At 32.6% G+C, this 22,207-nt stretch overlaps 3 protein-coding genes across 3 annotated transcripts; 2 read left to right on the top strand and 1 right to left on the bottom strand.

Annotated features, from left to right (window-relative positions):
- The first annotated feature begins 92 nt into the window (after positions 1–92).
- On the top strand, positions 93–2,434 carry LOC129305714 (tubulin alpha chain). The gene is made up of 4 exons (XM_054945722.1): positions 93–310; positions 766–1,000; positions 1,106–1,476; positions 1,586–2,434. Exons 1-4 carry the CDS (start codon positions 218–220, stop codon positions 2,237–2,239), a joined length of 1,353 nt encoding a protein of 450 aa, XP_054801697.1. The 5' UTR covers positions 93–217; the 3' UTR covers positions 2,240–2,434.
- A 3,432-nt stretch (positions 2,435–5,866) lies between these two features.
- LOC129305712 (sucrose synthase 2) lies at positions 5,867–10,900 on the top strand. The gene is made up of 15 exons (XM_054945721.1): positions 5,867–6,016; positions 6,338–6,470; positions 6,566–6,717; positions 6,814–7,006; positions 7,172–7,290; positions 7,390–7,606; positions 7,789–7,884; positions 7,975–8,148; positions 8,322–8,438; positions 8,548–8,714; positions 8,988–9,212; positions 9,650–9,971; positions 10,062–10,306; positions 10,384–10,522; positions 10,667–10,900. The coding sequence occupies exons 1-15, from the start codon at positions 5,919–5,921 to the stop codon at positions 10,703–10,705; spliced, it is 2,436 nt and encodes an 811-aa protein (XP_054801696.1). The 5' UTR covers positions 5,867–5,918; the 3' UTR covers positions 10,706–10,900.
- A 4,702-nt stretch (positions 10,901–15,602) lies between these two features.
- LOC129306565 (endoglucanase 17) lies at positions 15,603–18,452 on the bottom strand. Its single transcript, XM_054947237.1, has 8 exons — positions 18,196–18,452; positions 17,871–18,077; positions 17,566–17,766; positions 17,369–17,461; positions 17,125–17,286; positions 16,933–17,044; positions 16,681–16,844; positions 15,603–16,539 (listed from the first exon to the last, which is right to left on the bottom strand). The coding sequence occupies exons 1-8, from the start codon at positions 18,415–18,417 to the stop codon at positions 16,207–16,209; spliced, it is 1,494 nt and encodes a 497-aa protein (XP_054803212.1). The 5' UTR covers positions 18,418–18,452; the 3' UTR covers positions 15,603–16,206.
- Positions 18,453–22,207: the final 3,755 nt, after the last annotated feature.

The following is a 22,207-nucleotide window of genomic DNA, read 5'->3' as shown; positions in this document are numbered from 1 at the left end:
ATTTTCTTTTTAATTGAAATGAAAATGGAGTCATCTAATTTCGAAATTCAAATTTCTCTCCCTTCCTCCTATAAATACTATCCAAACCTCTACCACGTTCTGCATTAGGTTTCAGAAGGAGGCGTCTTGATAAACGCCTTCATTTCCTTCCTTGCCTTGTCTCTGTTCCTTGCGCTTTCATTTTCATTCTTTCACTCACCTCCTTTGCACTACGAAGATGAGAGAGTGTATCTCAATCCACATTGGTCAGGCCGGTATCCAGGTTGGAAATGCCTGCTGGGAGCTTTATTGCCTCGAACACGGAATTGGGGTGAGTACCTTCTCATTCGCTCCTTTTATGCTACTAAATGACTGGATCTTGGTCTTATCCTCATGACTGTTGGTTTTTGTCTCTGGATCTGAATTTTATCATGTATATCTTGAATTATTGTCCGACTCGTGTCAGAATTTGTTTGAGACGTTGAGTCTCCAGATCTAGGAATTTCAGGTCTAAGCCGTCTTGTTCTTTCTTAGATCCGAGTTCGATCTTTTTCGTTCTGCCTAATGCGCGGTCTGCATAGAAAATGTTTTGTGCTCTCCGAGTTTTTTGGACCTTAAATCCGTTTCTTTATTCGTCTATGTACTGTTTTTCTTACTTATGTTTTCTAAACAAGTTGTAATCGAACTCCATTAAATTTATCATATCTGTGCGGTTGGTCTTAATGGTTTCGTTGCATAATTTTTTTGTTATTCAAATGCCCCTACTTATGTAAAATTTTTCTATAGCCTGATGGCCAAATGCCCAGTGACAAGACCGTTGGCGGTGGTGATGATGCTTTCAACACCTTCTTTAGCGAGACTGGTGCTGGAAAGCATGTGCCACGAGCTGTTTTCGTAGATCTTGAGCCTACTGTCATTGATGAGGTGAGAACTGGGACTTACCGCCAGCTCTTCCATCCTGAGCAGTTGATCAGTGGTAAAGAAGATGCTGCCAACAACTTTGCCCGTGGTCATTACACCAGTAAGTTTTAGTGGTAGCAGTTTTGTTTATTTATTTTCACGCATTCATATATACGGTCAACATCTCATTTATAATTTATTATGTGTTTTAACTTTATCCTTTCAGTTGGAAAAGAGATCGTTGATCTGTGCTTGGATCGCATCAGAAAGCTTGCTGACAACTGCACTGGGCTGCAAGGATTCTTGGTTTTCAACGCAGTAGGTGGAGGCACTGGTTCTGGGCTTGGTTCGCTTCTCCTGGAGAGGCTGTCTGTTGATTATGGAAAGAAATCAAAGCTTGGGTTTACAGTCTACCCGTCACCTCAGGTGTCCACCTCTGTCGTAGAGCCCTACAACAGTGTTCTCTCTACCCATTCTCTCTTGGAGCACACTGATGTTGCTGTACTTTTGGACAATGAGGCTATTTATGATATTTGCAGGCGCTCCCTGGACATTGAACGTCCCACCTACACGAATCTCAATCGTCTTGTGTCTCAGGTATATTTCTTCAAATTTAAATTAGTTAATTATTTCTCAGGGTATGAATTTGTTTGGTCAATTTCTCCGACATTGTAGGTTAATAACATCATTTTTCTTGTTGGTTCAGGTCATTTCCTCTTTAACTGCCTCTTTGAGGTTTGATGGTGCCTTGAATGTGGATGTGACCGAGTTCCAGACCAATTTGGTCCCATATCCTAGAATTCACTTTATGCTTTCCTCTTATGCACCAGTCATCTCTGCTGAGAAGGCTTATCATGAGCAACTCTCAGTAGCTGAAATCACCAACAGTGCGTTTGAGCCTTCATCAATGATGGCCAAATGTGATCCTCGCCATGGTAAGTACATGGCATGTTGTCTGATGTATAGGGGTGATGTTGTGCCCAAGGATGTGAATGCTGCGGTTGCCACCATCAAGACCAAGAGGACCATACAGTTCGTTGACTGGTGTCCTACTGGTTTCAAGTGCGGTATTAACTATCAACCACCAACTGTTGTTCCCGGCGGTGACCTTGCCAAGGTTCAGAGGGCAGTTTGTATGATTTCAAACTCCACTAGTGTTGCGGAGGTGTTCTCTCGCATTGACCACAAGTTTGATCTTATGTATGCTAAGCGAGCATTTGTCCACTGGTATGTGGGTGAGGGTATGGAAGAAGGGGAATTTTCTGAAGCTCGTGAAGATCTTGCTGCTCTTGAGAAGGATTACGAGGAGGTGGGTGCAGAGTCAGCTGAGGGTGAGGATGATGAGGGAGATGAATACTAGAATCTTTTTTATTCTTGTCCTTGTTTTATTGCCTGTGTTTTTTGTATCTCCTTTTCTGTGCTTGTGACTACATCACTGCTGGTGAATTTTATTTTGAACTCTGATTCCTGTGTGTTTTTATTGTTACTTGTAAGTGGATTTAAATTCTGTTCTGACGTGGTGTGTTATTATATCCCAACAGCTCTGTTTGTAATATTTCCTCTCGCAGACGCTTGAATTTGATGTCTTGAAAAAATAACTTAGAAGTAATGCACTGTGAAGCATAGGGCAATTAATTTTAACACATTATATTTTAATATTTTGAAGCATTTGGTTTGGTATTGAGAAATAGAACAGGCAATTAAGGTCGGGCTAGCCCTTTAGCATTGGGCAATTAATTTTGAGACATTATATTTTAATATTTTGAAGCATTTGGTTTGGTGTTGAAAAATAGGGCTGTCGGCCGGCTTGGGCAATTAATTTCGAAACATTATGTTTTAATATTTTGATTTGGTATTGAGAAGCAGTTGTTAATTAGGGCTAGTTTTTAAAATGTTAGGGTCTAAGTAAGTTAGTTTTGTTAAGTTTAATTTTATTTTAAAGTTCCATTTTGACGGGCGGCCTTGGTTCTTATGGTTAAAAGGTCAGCCTTCAATCCTCAAACCTTGACCTATATATAAATATATTTTAATTTAAAATTTTAAAAAATATATTTGAAGTAAACACTGCACTCATTTAGTTTTGTAGTGTTTATTTTTTATATTAAATTTTAAAAAATATAATAGGATTTAAAAAGGTTTCTTTTGAGTTTAATTTATTATTTTAAATTTCAAAAATACAGTTCGATTGTAAACTTTTTTGAACTTAAAAAGACTGACGTGATAAGTTCAGTCTTAATTAATAGCTTCAATGAAAAATTCTAACAACCTTGATGCAAAGTTTCATCATGTTGCTGCTCGCAGGCGGTTGCTTTTATTTTTGACCAACAGGTAGCCGGTGAACTTTCTTTCTTTAGTGTTTATAAGGTCTCCTTTGGTTAGAAAGAAGTTGAAATAAACAAAGAGTTTTTGATAAAAAAAAAATATTGGCTTTTTTATCACAACATTATATTAAAAATGTTTATTACTACAATACTATACATTCAAAGGTATTCACTATAACATTATAAATCAATGGCTTGATTTGTATCAAATCAATTTTTGACCAGCTTGTTTTTTCTCTGCTAAGGTGATACTGAGTTGTCCAGGCTTCAATTTTTTTTTGCCATTGAGTGGCAAGTCTTGCCACCCTATTCCCACCCCTCCCTATTGCTCCAATTTCCATCTCCTGCGGACCAAAACCCACACCCTTTTTTTATGCATTAATATATGTTGATTATTTATATCGTAAAACGTATAAATAAAATTATTTAATATATATAATTAGAATTGAGTTTAAATTATAGAATATTTTTCCTTTTTATTTAAAAACAGCAAAGAAGAAAAAAATTGCAGATAATAAAAAATATATATTAGCAATGCAAAATAATTTAAACTCAATTCTAATTATATGTCAAAATAATTATATTTATATATTTTATGATATAAATAATCAATATTATATATTAATGCATAAAAAAATAACGGGGTTTGAGTCTGCATAGGGTTTCACTTGGGCAAGGCCAGGTCGTGCATTACTCTTGCTCGATGTGAAATTTGAGTCAACTTAGAAATCTAGTGTTCGGGTCAGCTTTGGCCTTTGGCTTGATCAACTGAAAAACTTTTTTAAAAAATATTTTTTTAGGAAAATATATATTTTTTAAAAAAATATAATTATTATCATTTCAAATATATTCTTCATAAAAATAATATTAGAATGAAAAGTAATTTTTTAAAATTACATGAATCAATCATTATCAATTATTTTTACACAATATTAATTTAAAATAGATTTTAAATTTTTAAAGAGATTAAACAAAATTGTAATGATAAGAAACGTTTAAAAAGATCATAAAAATAATATAATTTATGGTGACATTTAAATCAAAAATAATATCATTCAATAAATATTATTCACATAAAAATTAAAAACATAAAAAAATAATAATGTGTTCAAGTCAGACTGAATAGGATTTGACCCCTATCCAATGCTTGGCTTGTGAAACCTGAATAGCTCAGGCAAGGCAGAACTGCCACTAATGACAAAAAAAGGACCCTAGGCAACATGATATCACCTTAATCAAGAAAAGCAAGCTGGTTAGAAATTGGATTGGTGCAAGCCATATCATTGATTAACTGGTGAATGCTTTTGAATGTTAGGATTTTAGTAATCAATATTTTTTAATATAGTATTGTGGTCCAAATGCCAAAAATATCTTACGTCACTAAAAATGTTAAAAAAATAGATATTATTAAATAATGAATTTTCTATTTAGATAACCAATCGGGCTGTAGTTGAAATCAATTTTTTTATTTGTCTATAATGTCTTCTTTTTTAAAAATTTGACCGTAAAAAAAATGTCAATGGCTTGTATGATTTATTGATTTATAATCAATGAATATTTTTATGTATTTTATTAATTAATGAAGAAAACTAAAGTGGGGGGGAAAGAGTTTGCGGGGATCTATATATTAAGTAAGGCCAACTCTTTCTTATTTTTCCCCCCTTACATTTATTTGATCTTGGACTTGAGGAGAAACCACCACTTAAAAGTTCCAACTGTATTTCTTGAAACATGAAGAGCAAGGGGCTCTAGCTTAAGAGTCCACATTATTCTTAGTCTTATAATCTTTTTATTGTTTATAAAATTATGAAAATACCTCCAACATTATATTTTGGTGATATAGGACCGAGTTTGGAGATTTTGTTATTGTTCTAAGTCATTAAATTTAGTTTGAATAATTTATTTTTGAGAACAACTTAACGGTAAACTTTAAAAATCAATTAATGAAATTAAAAATAGAATAAAATTTTAAATGCAAATATATATATATTTAAAACAATTTCATTACTTGTAAATCGTAATTAATCTCTCACATGCCGTGTTCGAAAATTATATACTTCTCAACACAGCATAAACAAGAATAAAATATTTTTAAAATAAAATTAATATTAATTATAATATAAATGTTTTGACCATCTTCTAATTTTTATAAGGGCTTATTTTCGTTTTAAGAAATAAAATATGATGTATATTTTTTAAACTATAAAAAGCAATATAACCTGATTTAGGAAAATTGAAATTGAACTCTTCATCTCATATGAACGAAAATGCCAAAAGACAGACGAATTTAATTTTTCAGAAAAATAAATCAATTTACATTTTTTTTGTAAATCATAAAAGCATTAATTTAAATTTCAGTAGTTCTTTTTTTTTTTTGGGTACAGTCAATAGTTCTATTTTCCTTCTACATTCCCTTGCAAAAATTTTCTCGACCATACATGACGCAGCGAATCTCCCGCGCACGACTGCTTCTTTTATTTGACCTCGCTTCGTCATACTAAGAAAGCAGCTATTCTGAAGCAAACACGTCATAATTCGGTTCTTACAGTTATTTTTCATGTTAAAGAAACACAAGATCAATCAACTTTGATATAACCAACAAAATCAAACACTCTGGAAGAGAGTGTCATCGATAAGACCATCATTCAGTTAGTACTCTGGAAGAAACTGCCACGGAGAAGCACACCTTTTTGGCAGGGAAAGAAGAAGATAGACTTCATGCCTCAGCCCAGGCTTACCCGAAATTCCAGTATCAGAAACCAAGTAGAGGATGTCCTCAATGTTCACCGCAATGAACTCGTTTCTTTATTCTCCAGGTTCTTGACCCTTTCATTCAATAAAACCTGAAAAACAGAATCATCATTTACTCTACTCCGATCGGGTGTAAAACGGGGGAAATTGTATTACCCTTTTCTTCTTGAAGTCGAATGCAATCTTGATTTCGTAGTTTTTAAAATTGCAGCACTTTGTGTTCTAAAGCCTGGGGGAGTGGGGAGATGAAAATAATACGTGGAAAGTCGAATCCGGTTTTGTTAACTGTCACAAATTGGCTTTTTAATTATTTTTTTTGGGTGGGAGAAGAGTGTAGTTTATGGCTATTTCAAATTTATTTATGGTCGTCGACATTGCGTTTAAAGGTATCTGGGACAAGGGAAAGGTATCTTGCAACCCCATAACTTGATTGATGAGCTTGAAAACATTATTAGAGAAGACCAAGCATCGCCGGAGCTGAAAGATAGCCAGTTTTGTGAAATCCTCAAGTCCGCACAGGTAAATTGACCTATTATCATACCAGTAATAACTTTTGCTAATGTGGCAACGAGCAAGTTAAACACTGAAAATGTGTAACATCGTTTTTGTGACAGGATGCAATAGTTTCGCCTCCTTTTGTGGCAATAGCAGTTCGTCCAAGACCTGGTGTTTGGGAATATGTCCGTGTTAATGTTTTCGAACTCAGCGTTGAGCAACTGACCGTTTCCGAATATCTTCGCTTCAAGGAAGATCTTGCAGATGAAAGGTATGGAATCCATTTGAGTTACTACTTCCTCATCTTTCCTGACTGCGAATTATACAATTAATGATTGCTTGCTTTTTATCTCATGCCAATTATTAGGATTAATAACCATATTGTATTGGAGCTTGATTTTGAGCCTTTCAATGCAACATTTCCCCGTCCGACCCGCTCTTCATCCATTGGCAATGGTGTTCAGTTCCTCAACCGTCACCTTTCTTCTATAATGTTTCACAACAGAGATTCTATGGAGCCACTTCTTAATTTCCTCCGAGCTCACACGTACAAAGGGCATGTGAGTCCACTTCCTCTGTTCTGCAAAGTTTACCTTTGTTCAAGTGGTTATACTAAAGCTTTTTGTTATAGTAAATTATATTGTTATTTCGCATTGGTGCGAGGAATTTATAGAATGTGGATTGGTGACTGTCTTTCATTTTCTTCCCTGATAATTATGGTGCAGGCACTTATGTTAAACGACCGTATTCAAAACATAGCCAAACTCCAGTCAGCCTTGTCCAAGGCTGAAGATTACCTTTCTAAGTTTGCTCTTGATACGCACTATTCTGAGTTCGAATATGTGTAAGCTTACCTTTTGTGCCTGCATTTACTTTATCTACCCTCTGTTGCCTAGTGCTGTGCCTGCATGTTTTCATTTCTGAGCTCTTGCTCTGTGTCCAGATTGCAAGGAATGGGTTTTGAGAAAGGTTGGGGTGATACTGCTAAACGAGTATCCGAGATGATGCATCTGCTCTCAGACATTCTTCAAGCACCTGATCCTTCTACACTCGAGACTTTTCTTGGGAGAGTGCCTATGGTGTTTAACGTTGTTATATTATCTCCTCATGGCTACTTTGGGCAAGCCAATGTCTTGGGTTTACCTGACACTGGTGGCCAGGTATAGTCTTGTTATTTTCCCATATACCATCACTGCATAACATGTGATATTTGTAAATATTGTTCATTGCTCCCTCTTAACCTTTCAAATTTGTTAGTCATTTTTCATATTTTGTATCTCGCTCCCGCATAGTTATTTATCATGTAACAGCACCATCCACCGTAAAAGGTTTTAATCTGCAGGTTGTTTATATTCTGGATCAAGTGCGTGCTCTTGAGAATGAGATGCTTCTTAGAATCCAGAAGCAAGGACTGGATGTCACTCCTAGAATTCTGATTGTAAGTGTATATTCTGGGATCAAATTTTTTAATTTAGAAAGCTCTTCTAAATTTTAATTGAAGCTACAATTCTTTGCGCTTTTCTAAAAGGTTACCAGATTGATACCTGATGCAAAAGGCACAACATGCAACCAGCGGCTAGAAAGAGTTTGTGGTACTGAACATACTCATATTTTGCGAGTCCCTTTCAGATCAGAGAATGGAATTCTCCGTAAATGGATTTCAAGGTTTGATGTTTGGCCTTATCTGGAGACTTTTGCAGAGGTAAATGTCTTGTAATACTTATGGAATGAAAAATTCCATGATTATGAACTAATTTTTTGGTATAAATGTGCCCTTAAAATTTTGTTCATGGATGGAGATGAGCTTTTGTAGTTAGGCAATTTAATCCAAATTCATCCCTTATGTTTTTATGTTGATGGTTATATGTGTTGTAGGATGTTGCCAGTGAAATTGTTGCTGAGTTACAGGGCCAACCTGATTTCATCATCGGAAATTATAGCGACGGGAATCTCGTTGCCTCTCTACTAGCTTACAAGATGGGAGTTGCTCAGGTATCTTGTCGTTCTTAGTATGTTGTCTAATTTGCTATTGAAAATGCATAGTTCATTTTATCATCTATTGAGAATGTGACTCATCGGTTTAAAATGTTGGTATTTTTAGTGTACGATTGCACATGCACTGGAGAAGACAAAATATCCAGATTCAGGTATATATTGGAAGAATTTTGAGGAGAAGTACCATTTTTCATGCCAATTCACTGCAGACTTAATAGCCATGAATAATGCTGATTTTATCATCACCAGTACATACCAGGAGATTGCAGGGACGTAAGTATCTTTATTGTGATACGGTGGACTCGTTATTTTTCAAGGTTCACTTGAGCTAACACCTATTGCTTTATAAGTTTCTCCTTGTTATTTATTACATTCAATTATATGACCTCTTCAATTTTCATCCTTTCCTTGTCTTGTAGTCTCATGCTTATTTATATGTCAGGAGAAAATCATCTGTTCTTCTGTTCTATTAAAAAAAAAGAAAAAATCATCCTTCCTTCCTAATGTAGCTAAAGACATTTTTCTGACTTGCATACTCTGTTTCAGGAAGAATACCGTTGGCCAATATGAGAGCCACACTGCATTTACCCTTCCCGGACTCTACAGGGTTGTCCACGGCATTGATGTTTTTGATCCCAAATTCAATATTGTCTCTCCTGGAGCGGATATGAGCATATACTTCCCCTATTCTGAAAAGCAGAACAGACTTACAGCCCTGCACGGTTCCATCGAAAAAATGTTATATGATCCCGAGAATACTGATGAATGCATGTAAGTCTATTTCATTTTCACAACTTTCTCTATTCCATTATCCATGTTTGCATATGGTTCTTTGGGTTTCAATCGCCACATGTCCTTCATCGCGGGACATCTCAATCGTTAGGTACAATTAACTAAATTTAAGTACTTCTAGAAAGTGGTTAATTAGGGGTCCAAACCTCAAGAGTCAAGCCTTGTGTATGTAACAATATAGTTGGAAGAGATATATTATTGCTTTCAGTGTTCAAAAGAAATATTTTATGCTAGGGACAAAATCTATTCCTTGTACCCAAAAAAAGGGGGGGGGCGCAAAAAAGAATATCAAAAGCAGTTGCAAAAATAATTGAGAAGCGCCTCTCGTTCTTTCATATTGCACTCTGGCAAGATCAGTAACAGTAACTGATCGCATTTAGCTGAAAAGTTTGTTATGCTTTTGATGTTTGTGGCAGTGGTATACTGAAAGATAGGACAAAGCCCATACTTTTCTCCATGGCAAGGCTAGATCGAGTGAAAAACATGACTGGTTTGGTAGAGGCATTTGGTAAGAGCAGCAAATTGAGGGAACAGGTCAACCTCGTTGTGGTAGCTGGCTTTATTGATGTAAAGAAGTCAAGCGACAGGGAAGAAATCGCAGAAATCCAGAAGATGCATGATCTCATCAAACAATATAAATTATATGGTGATTTCCGGTGGATAGCTGCCCAGACAAATAGAGCGCGCAATGGTGAGTTGTATCGCTATGTAGCGGACACAGGAGGTGCCTTTGTTCAGGTACCATATATAAATGTCAATATCTCTTCACTGACTGATGATTGACCATGTGAACATGAATGTCAACTGCTGTTTCCTCTCTTGCTTCAGCCTGCTTTCTATGAAGCTTTTGGACTTACAGTAGTGGAGTCAATGACTTGTGGGTTGCCCACTTTTGCTACTTGCCATGGCGGTCCTGCTGAGATCATCGAGCATGGCATATCAGGATTCCATATTGATCCTTACCACCCCGACCAAGCTTCCGAGTTGTTAGTTGATTTCTTCCAACGATGCAAGGCCGACCCAAGCCATTGGAATAAAATATCCGACGGTGGACTTCAGAGAATTTATGCAAGGTACGTGATTTTCTTTTCTTTAAAACTGATAGGTAATTCGTGGTGTTACACTCATTACAAGACGAAAACATATACAGGTATACGTGGAAGATCTATTCCGAAAGGCTTATGACATTGGCCGGAGTTTATAGTTTCTGGAAGTACGTGTCCAAGCTGGAGAGGCGCGAGACTCGAAGATATTTGGAGATGTTCTACATCCTCAAGTTTCGCGATCTGGTGAGTGATTTCGTCTGCACACTTGCTAGGAAGTAATAATTAGGACGATGATATGGTGTTAATTTGATTGATCATCTTAAAATTGAAAGTGAAATGGAGGCTGGTGAGATTGAAGTCAATTTTGCGGTCTTTATCTTCTTGCAGGCAAGATCTGTTCCTATGGCAAAGGATGATGCTAATTAACGAGGTGAAGAAGTCATCAGCCGCTGACTACAGAGAATGATGGTCTTGAGGGAAACAAAGTTGTTTGGTTTGAATGTCTAAAACGCTGAGTATCGGTTTATCAGATTGTAGTTTTTTTTTTCTTTTAACCTCCGGTTGTGTGGCAGTAGTTGGCCAATAATATCTTACTGTTATGAATATTAAAAAAGCAGTGAATATTCATCTTTCTCGTCTCTTCATCTTCCTCTTCGTTTTCTCTCAAGAAACTTTTTTAGAAAATTATCTTTTAATTGCCTTTATCATTTATGTACTGTAATATACCAATAATTCAAATTACATCACGTATTCATATCGATATCATATCCGATATCGATACTTGATGATACTTTTTCAATATGTATTCATAAAGTGTCAAAATATTATTTTTTTTATTTTAAAAAATTTAATTTTTAATATATATCTGATATTTTAAAGTTACGAGTTGATACTTCTTTTGACTCTATTAAAAATAGATGAACATTGGATTCAAAATTTTGGTGGGTGATGCATGATTCTTCAACTCCTCTATTTCAAAAGTTTGCTTTTAAGCTTCTTATGGAGCTATGCTCTTCATCATATTGTGAAAGGAATTGAAGTTCCTACTCATTCATTAATTCAATGAAAAGAAACAAGTTTAATCCTAAAAGGGTATAAAACTTGGTTTATGCCCATACTAATTCGCGACTCATGACTATGAAAAGTGAAAAATATAAACAAGGCAAGTCTAAGATGTGAGACATTAATGGAGATGAGTGAGATGATCTTGATGTTACTATAATTTCTGGAGTGACAAATTTATCTCTCGATGACCCACATATAAAAGCTATCTTTTTTACAAAGGATAGTCAAGGGGAGAAGATATTAATACCATACTTATTAATGAAGACTAGGTGGTAAGTAATTAGGTATAAATTGAATAAAGGTATAAATAATGATTATGTTTTTCTTAGTATTACTATAAAGGACTATATATGCATTTGAATATTTTCTGAATTGAAATTATATTTGTAATGATTTTATAATTTTTTATAAATATATATGCATATATCGCATCCTATATTTTTAAAAATAAAAGTATCAGTGCATCATATACGTATCATATTTGATACCCGTATCAATATCCGTGCATCCTAATTTATAAATATGGCATGTTATTTATATTAAAAGATACAATAATCTATAAAAAAAAAATCTCCTTCTCTATTCTCTGCTTTCTCCCAATATTATTTTTTCTACTTGCTTAACTTCATAACATCACCAACTTTTTCAGGAAAATGTTACTACGTTTATTATGGAAGATGAGTTCATAATGTTGAACATTTAAAACGAATTTATTTTTGTAATCCATGTTTTCAATTATCAATATGTAGTGTTAGAAATTATTATTGTTTCCATTTCAAATTATAAAATGCTTTTGAAAGAGATTAAACATTTCAAAATATAAAACACTTTAACAAAAATAAGATTTTATTAATAATATTTTTTTAATATTACTCTTTTCATGTATTCTCTATCTTTAACATTCTTTTATAAATAAAGTATTAAATGGAGATTATTTTTTAAAGTTTACATTTTTTATTAAAAAATAAGAATGTAAATTATATTTAATAAATTTTATTAATACGTGTGTTTTTTATTTAAAGATATCTCAATTTGAGATGAGGAGAGTATTATAATATCATCCTCCATCCTTTTTAATTTGCGTCAATCATGGCATCCGATGCAATTATTTTTTTTATAAATTAAAGTTGTTTTAAAAAATTAATTTTAATAATATCAATTAAAATTAAATTTATATTTCATGTTTTATATTTTTAAAATTTTAATTTTACCTTTAAGTATTTTAAAGTATAATTAATTTACTTTTTATCCAAAGTTTTCATGATAGATAAATAATTTTATATTTAATTTAAAATAAAATACCCTATTAAATAATAATAAATATAAAAAGATAGTATTAATTTGAAGATAATTAATTATTTTATTAGGAAATGAGATTCGACTAAAAATATCATTTATTTTTCCAAATAAAATGTTAGTCATATATTTTGATATATTCTAAAACAAAGTGTGTGAAAATAAAAATTAACTATTATTTACATTTGTATATTCCAATAACTAACAAAATTCTTATATTGAACTAGGAATAAGAAAATATAGTTAATCAGTTGCTAAAGAAATTAAAATATATACTTCCTCTATTTATATTTTTAACTGAATTTTATCCCAATAAAATAGTTACTTACTTTCAAACTAATCCTATCTTTTTATATTTACCCATATTAAACATCTTACAATAAATATAAAGTTATTATTAATTGAGGTACTTTAAAAAAAATAATGATTACGCATTAAAATACTAAAAATATCTTATATTTTTTTACAAAGAGAGTAGTTATTTTTACTTGTCCTATTTTTAAAAAAAATTAATAAAATTTAGCTGTCATTCTCCTGTAATCTATTTCTCGTAAACGATGTGTATTAATGTTCCCGTGCATCAGGTCTAAAATCTTGTTAAAGTTAAAAAATCAATATCAAAACCTAATAGAAAAGTCAACAAATAAAATGAAACTGATGTGAAGAAGTTGTAAAGCATAGAATTGAAAGAAAATAATTAGATATTCATTTTTTATATAAAGTGACATCATTATTACTAATAATCTCACCGTGATCTGGAAAAGATAATTGAATTATTAACAATTGTTTAAATTCACTCCTATTAAATATATTATTTTAAAAATATTTTTTCTTTCATGTACAATTTTTTTATTCTATTTATAAAAAATTACAAAGAATAAGATTAAAAATGATTAATAATTATTTTTGAAAAAAATAATCATTTCATCCCTATAGTTTTGACCTAATTGTAACTCAATTTTTAAAATTTGACTTGTTATAACTCACTCGTTGAAATTTTGACTCAGTTATAATTCAATCCTTAAATTTTGACTTTCGTAATTTAGTTCATATAGTTTCAATCACTTAAATATTGATCCCTATATCTTAAAAAAATAAAATTATAAAGATTAAGATTATGTTAAAATTTATTACTAATATTTTAAATTAATAAACCTTTTTAATCTTTATAAATATTATAAATATTTAAATTTTAAAATATAAGAACAAATATTTAAGTGGTTGAAACTATAAAAATTAAATTATAAACGAAAAAGTTTAGGAATTGAGTTATGACTTGATTAAAATTATAATGATTGAGTTTTAATGAACTAAAATTCAAAGATAAAAATTATAATTGAGTTAAAATTATATGTTTAACTTTTCTATTACTTTTTTTATACAGGTGAAGGATTGTGGGATTAAAGGGAAAATAATTAAAAATGGGGGAAAACAAGTAACAGAGAAGAAAGTAGATTCACAATTTTTCAAGGGAGAGAGGTCTCTCAATTATCTCCCCTTCATTTTTTCAATGCTCACCATTTAAATTATTTTATTAAGTAATTTTTTGTTTAATAATAAAACAAATAAATGGTGGAGATTAGGGAAATGAGGGAGGAAAAATGGAGAGATTCCTTGCCCCCTTTTCCATTGGCAATTAAATGGAGACATGAATAGATAGTAGGAAAATTTCAAGGGGGAACCCTTGACTAAAAATATTAAAAAAAACTTCAAAATTTATAAAATTTTACTAGAAGTACTGAGTATTGAATTGAAATTAAATTTGTGATAAAAATAATAAAATTACCCTCATATAAATGAACAACATATCATAGATAAGATGATTTGTTCGTTTCATGCTATATATTGTTATTCATTTATTTTTAAAATATTATTCATTTTTCTACTTTATTTGTTTATGGCTCTTGTAATGGAATCAAGTGAAAGTAGTATTATAAAGAAGTGAAGTAGGGTAACTAATAACATTTCGTAAGTAAATGAACAACATACAGTATATAAATGAATAAGTTATCTTATCTACAATATATTGTTCATTTAAATGAGGGCAATTTTATTATTTTAATCATAAATTTAATTTCACTTCAATACCCGATACTTGTAGTAAAATTTCAAAAATTTTAAGAATTTTTTTCATTAAATTTGATCAAGAGACCTTCACTGAAATTTTGTCATAGATATTTCTATTCTTATCTATAAGTCATATATAAAATATTTTATCAAAATTAAAAAAATAAAATTTATTAATTTTGTTAAAAAATTTAATAAGTTATTAACTTTATTTTTGTTAAAGGTTAAAATATACTTTCAATCCTCTAATTTTATATATAAAATTTTATTTTAATTTTTTAATTTTAAAAAGTGTATTTTTAATCTTTTACTCTTAATATCATTAGTTTCATAGCACAAAAATCGTACTCCTTCAATTCAAAATATAAAATATTTTTAATTATAATTTAAATACCAATAAAATTTAGTTATATTCTTTTATTCAAGTATAAATATGAAGTTTTTCTTTTTACCTCTTTTCTGATTATCTCTATTATTTAATTTATTTGTTAAAAAAATAAAAAAAAAATTTCAAAACCTATTAAATGTCTTATAATTTAGATCAAAGAAAGTATATTAAATTTTTAAATATTAATTAAATATTCTCAATCATTGACTTATTTAATTTAATTTTTTTAAAATAGCAATTATCAATATAAAAAATTATTTAAAATTAATAATGAAAGAAAAAAAGGCTAAAAATATATTTTATAAAATTTAAAAATTAAAATAAAATATTATAAAAAAATGGAGGATTATAAATATATTTTAGCTATTATTAAAATATATATATCTATATTGACAGTATATTTTTTTTAAATATTTAATGGGATATATAAAATGAAGATAAAAATTTAATGATATAATTTATAAATAAAGAAAATCTTGATGGGAGGAATAGCTTAGGGTCCTGCGTTCCTACTGCTCACATGCCTGACACAACCCAATGGCTTTCCACAGTCGAAGCAGCTTTTTGGACCGCATGTAGTCCCATCACCATTCCCCAACGAAGCCTAAGGAAAAAAAAAAAGCAATACAAAAAAAAAGAAAGAAAGAAAAACCACACCCCCTCCACATATTCTCTCATCATTTCAACGCTTCAAGCCAAATTGTCGTTTCTCCCGCCCAAAAAACAAAACAATAGAGTAATTATTACCATTAGCTTATTCCCATTTCCCCACACACTCGCTTCTCTTTGTTACCAACGATTGATTCACAACGGGCCACATTCTATCCAGTAGCCACAATAAATGATTCGCCGGAAATGCTGAAGTTCAAAGTTGGACAACCGCGGATCTTTTACGGGTGATTGAGCTTGAAGATGATTTGCAAAGAAAGAACAAGAGCTTAACACAGTAAGCGTTTCCCACAATCTATAAATGAGCTGCGCGGTTCGGGGATTGTGCCATATATTATACTTGTACCCTCTTAACCTCGAGCCTTAAATTCCGAGAAACACCACGCAAACAAACATGACTATGGTAAATTGATAATACTGGTGATAAAAATCTGGGGATACACTATAGTTGGCCGAATGAGTGAGCCAGATAAGCCAGGGCACCTACAAGCGGCGCGTTAGTATAAGTGGCTGGTTCTGACTGCTCATAATCTGACCGTTCATCTGGAAAGCTATCATGCAGGTCCGGTCCACCCACCACTGCGCCCACCAGTACGTTCGGATTGGGGGTCTGTGAATTCATGGCAGTGAAGCCTGCGGAGCACTGGATCTTACCAGGGTGCGCTGCAATGGACGGTAGAGATGAGCCCCTGTGGTGTATCCTTCGCGGGTAATTTGGACCGTACCCCACCATGTATGACATCTTTAGGGGGTTATCTCCCAGCAAGTAATCAACCTGCCCATCGATATCGAGTCGTCAACCATCAATCATCACCAGTGTAGTAGTAAAAATTAATCCATCTCAACTTCACAACTGTAAAAGCTAAAAACTACCAGCAGAGTCACAATAGTCAATAAATGAGGTTTGACTTTGAACCTGTTTCCTGGCCATAGTACGAAGAGTCTTTGGGGTGACGGTGATTCCACCACAGTTGACAGACATGTGGGCAGAGGTCAAGTATTTGGCATAGGTCAAGAGCAGGAAGGAAGTGGACGTCACATACTGCATGTTGCTGTCACTCATCTTGAATAAAAGCCCACCTGCTTAAAAGCAACGCCCAAAACTAACTGTTACGCAATGACATCTGAGAGTGCTCGGGAAAAGATTGAGAAGGACTAGGGGCCTCACCCGGGGTATATTGGGACGACGAGAAAGAGGTGCCGGGAATTATGGAACATATGAAATTGTCTGCGTGACCCTTGTAGTCATGGAGCGATTCTACTTTCTGAACCAGGAACTCCTAGATTCCAAAGCTCAAAAATATGAGTTCAAAACCATAACTATATTCAACATAAAGAAGAAATGCGACGATAATTGGACCTTGGAAAGAAGCATCCTTGCCCCAACGTGCTTGTTATCCCACCCAAACATGTTATCAATCTCTGCAGCCCCAAGTGACTGCCCGTTCGCTTGAATATAGTCGAGGTACATGGGCTTCCGAGTAGCCTTGTGCAGCCAAGCAGCACCCCATAACAGCTCATCCTGCCATATTTCCAAGACGTCCTTTGAATTGACCTTCCACTGTAACAACTCAAATGGAAAAATTGAACAGCTGAAACTTCACCTGATAACCAGAGTAAGAGCAATAGAAAGGGCATACAATGGGCTTCAGCCCATCGCTGTAGGATCCCCTGTATTTATCAGCAAACTCAAACACCTGTACCCACAAGCAGATACAACCTCAATTTTTTCACAATGGAAAGACATAAACATGTTCAAGGAGAGATTTTTCATTTCATTTCATTTCAAGGGGCCATATACCCTTGTAGCCCTAGTGACTAGAGTTTTGGAGTAAGCTGGGTCACTTTTTTTGAAAACCAGAGAAGCAGCTGCTAGAGCGGCTGCAGTTTCAGCCGCCACTTCTGAACCAGGGTTGTTCTCATCGATCTTGTACACATTTCTTGGGGTATCCATGTCCTCCGGCCTCTCCCAACAAGCGTGATCACTCCTCGCATCTCCCACCTACAAACTCAAACTAATCAACCTTAGTACGTACTATGATAACACTAAATCATGACACACGACAATTGTGATGAAGAGGGGGTTCCGAGAGAAAAGTCATTAACCTGAACAAAAACGATGTCTGGATGTTCAGTAGCCTTAAGGAGGTAATCGGTAGCCCAACGAATCGCTTCTCTAGCATTCTGCAATTCCCCTTTCATGAGCCCACCAAACTCAATAACACTCCAGGAAAGCATGGTGGTTGTGAATGCCATGGGAAAACCGAACTTGACATTGTCCCCTGCATCGTAGTACCCTCCCACCAAATCAACCTGCATTGCAGTTTCACACGCAAATGAGAAAATGCCGCTCACTTCCCCCCCCCCCCAATCACTAAAAAACACAAAGTTATGAGAAAGGGGGCTAGGGGATGTGTGTATATATACATACATGCATTGCAGAGCCGTCTGAGAGAGCAGAGTCCCCTCTCCATGTCATCCTCTGGGCGGGAGGGAGCTTACCGGACCTCTGACCTTCGAAAAAGAGGACGGATTTGGAGAGGGCGTCTGTGTAATTGTGAGAGGCAGAACGACGATGGTGGTTGTGGGGTGGGAAGGCATGAGAAGCAGAACAGAGGGCAAAGAGGAAGACGAAGAAGAGGGAGAAAGTCATTGTGGACTGTCCAGCCAACGACTGATCTGCCACGCCTGCAAGTTGCACTTCCTCTTCTATCTCTCAAACTCTATTTATAAAGCAAATGCTATCAGGCCACAGATTCTGCGACGTCTTGTATCGTTAAATCAATAACTATGATTATGTCCACGTCCTGATTTATCACGCAGGGGGTTGGCTTTAATTAATCTATTGTGTGTGTTTGAAGGCGTGCTTGCTGTCTCGTTTCCGAGCAAAACACTCTGCATATTGACTAATTAGCCAATCAGGGCGAGGTGGTCAGATGACAAGTTCAATTAACAGTCTTTCCTTTATTATAAAACTCATTAAAAGAACTTTCACCATTTTCGTTGGTCAAATCCTAATAGAGGGAACCACTTTCGATATTTTGATACTCGGCTTTCGAAAAAAGAAACTTGCTTTTCTTTCTTCCCCAACTACTGAATGCCACTGCTGTTAAATTGACCTCTGTAGTCTTCACATATGGGAATTCAATCGCAAGCTTGAATCGAGTCAATTACACAGTGAGATAATGCTCTTGAAAAAGAAAAATATTAGACCATATATCCTATAATATGCTCTTGAAAATTAGAGTGAAAACTACCTATCAGTATTGGCAAATATTTCTGGAATACGTTGTGGGCATCGTAATAGGTTTCCTTTTTCCTATCATGGGAAATAGATTTAGAACTACTAAAAGGCACGTTCCTCCTCCGTAGGCTATGGATCGGTTAATTTTTCAAATTAAGGGAATAGCACGAAGAGCAAGAAGTGTTCTAAGATTAAGTGTGTGTTTGAATTAAAAAATTTATAATTGAAGTTAGAATTTAATTAAAGTTAATAAATTGAAGTTAGAAAATAAGTCAGTTAATTTTATATGATTTATGTTTGGATATCTTTTTTTTTAAAGTCAGTTAAATAAATTAAAATTTATTTAAATAATTTAATTCAAAATTCAATTAAAATATTTAATAGCAAAAGTAAACATGAATTTTTTTATATATATTCTTTGATTAATTAATAAGTAAAAAATATTAAACTCAAAAATCAAGTCTTATACAATTTCAGTTTTATGTTATATATACACAAGTAGTTATTATATATATATATATTCATTGAAAGCAAGACTTTTTTGCAAGAAAAAAATGCACTCTAGTTTTGTACAACTTAAATTTAAATAAAATAAATTTACAAAGTTGAGGGAAAATGACATGATGAAAAATCTAAATGATAAATGAACAGAAAATAAAAATAAGTGTTAATGTTTTATATTTTTTGGCATTTAATGGTGGAGCTCGGGTGGATAGATAAATGAATAGAAAATAAAAATAGTAAATGAATAGAAAATAACAAATGAAGCAAAGCTGGAGCTCAAGTCAGTAGATGATAAGCGAGAGAAAGCATTAAACGCCAACGTGAATGGAGAAGCTATGTATCATAGCTTGGGAAAAAATGCTTGTTTATGCTGCAGCTTCAGTTGGAATTTTTTGCTCATCCAAGTAATATTTTTTAAGCTTTTTAAGTTCTACCTTCAATTCTATCTATTCTAACTTGAGTTTGAAACTAATGTAAACATGCTCTAAGATACATAAAAGGGAAAGCACTCCTTTTATTCAGGTCACGGGCACAGAGTCCGTATTCTCGCTTTTGCGACATTTTGCAATCCACAATAAATAACTATAATGAACAGGTAGGGCTGCACAAAAGACAAGACGGCACTGGACTTTACCCTAACTCAAAGTCCGGTCTCTTTCATGAAAAAGATTGGGTTAGGCAACCCGTAGTCTAATCTTGTCCAGTGATAACCCGAAGATTAACAGGACCGGACTTGGTCCATAGGACTGGGAGACTGGTCCTGTCAGTCCAGTACTCACTTAGCTTTTTTTCCTTCTTTTTATTCTATGAGAGGCAATAATCCATTTCAACATAATAAACTCAATTAAGATAGTAAAAACACTTATAATAATAATAAATCCATAATAATTTCTAACAATAAGAAAAAAAATATTTCTGTTATAGTCTAAATTATTTAAATTTATAACTTTAACAAAAACAGTACTCAACAAAATTCAACAACACTATATTACAATAACAATTTAGAAACAAACTTAATAAATCTTTATACAATCATCTCCTTAGCATCAATTACACTTTAAACATTTGTCAAAAATAAATTAATTATAATTATAATAAAAAAATTAATAGGACTGGACTGGACCAAGTGGTCCAGATGCCTGGTCTCTTGTCCAGTCCAACCCGAAAAAATAGTCTGGTCTTTTTAATCTTTTTGGTCCTGAAAGACTAGTGACTATACAGACCGAACAAGACTGAGACCATCTCGGGTTGGACTGGACCAGACAAGACTGGAAGACTTTTGTACAGCCCTATGAACAGGCATGCATCCATATTAAAGTGGGGTGATTGAGATTTAATGTGAATTTTAATATACTACTAATGGTAATATCTTATTTTAATTAGATACAGTATTTAAATAGAAGTATAGACCATCTTAATTAAATTGAAACGATTCAAATCCATCACAATGAGTAGTACACCATGCTCCTCGTGATGAGAATGTCAGCGCTATTTAAACAGGGCCCCAAGCTCTTAGGAAGTAGCTCTAGAAAACTGGTTGGCCATAACGAATAGGACTGTGAGGCAATAGTTGCTGCGTGTCAGTTTGACTCAACAGGAGCACCCCATAACTTTTTAACTTTTTTAATAAAATATATGAATTATGCTCCTTTATTCACAAATTATTTTCACCAATTTCATTGATACTAATATAAAAAATATAAAAAAATAAAAGTGTTTAGCATTTTAAATATGTGTTTATATAATAAATTTAAAAAATAATATTATATTATTTTTTATGAAAAATAATTTTAAAAATATTTTTTAAATATTACTTAAGAAAATATAACATGACTTATAAATGAATTTAAATAGACATTTTAAAATGTACCTTATAAATGAAAATGGAAGAAGTATATTTTTAACTCTTTAAATTGACATATTGTAGAAGTTTATCTTGGGATACTAGATGAAATTATTATTTTAATTCTATAATAATTTTTTACACATATATAATTCAACTGTTTTAGTAGCTTAAAAATATAGGTATTATAGAATCTACTTATTTTTAACAAGATAATGTTATAGTTTTTCTTAAAATATTGATTTCATTTAATCTTACTTTCATTTTATATTTGATAAAATAAATTATGAGAATTATTATCAATAATCTTTGTCACTTATTACAACAAAAATGTCAAAATATATTGAATCTATATGCTTGATATTTATCATGAAATCTCTTATTCAAAAGTTAAGTAGTTGTAGTTAAGATATATTATTCTAAAAAATAATAATTCCTTTTTCAGTTTGTGTTAATATATTTATTTACTATAATTATTAATTAAAATAATTAAACAATAAATTTAATAAGCAAGTAATAAAGTTTTTTAGATTGAATAAAACTTTAGATCTCAATGATATATTCAAATTATCCATTATTTATAGGGAAGATGAAATCTTTACCAAAGTATGATAGTGAAGGAAACTTTTAAATTTTTTTATCATAGTATGATAATTAATTATTCCTATGCTATAAAAAATTAATAAGCAAAATTTAAAAAATAATTATTTATTTTTGTTATATATATAAAATTAAAATATTTATATTTATATATATATATATATATATATATATATATATATATTTAATTTTCTTACAATTATTAATTTATAATATATGCTTTATCATTTCAACCCTGATAAAATTTTCTGG

Source organism: Prosopis cineraria, unplaced genomic scaffold (genome assembly GCF_029017545.1).
Source record: "Prosopis cineraria cultivar Desert tree isolate PC_DT_omini unplaced genomic scaffold, ASM2901754v1 PC3, whole genome shotgun sequence".
Taxonomy (NCBI): domain Eukaryota; kingdom Viridiplantae; phylum Streptophyta; class Magnoliopsida; order Fabales; family Fabaceae; genus Prosopis; species Prosopis cineraria.
Note: the sequence above shows the minus strand (reverse complement) of the source record. Positions and strands in the feature narration are given on the sequence as shown.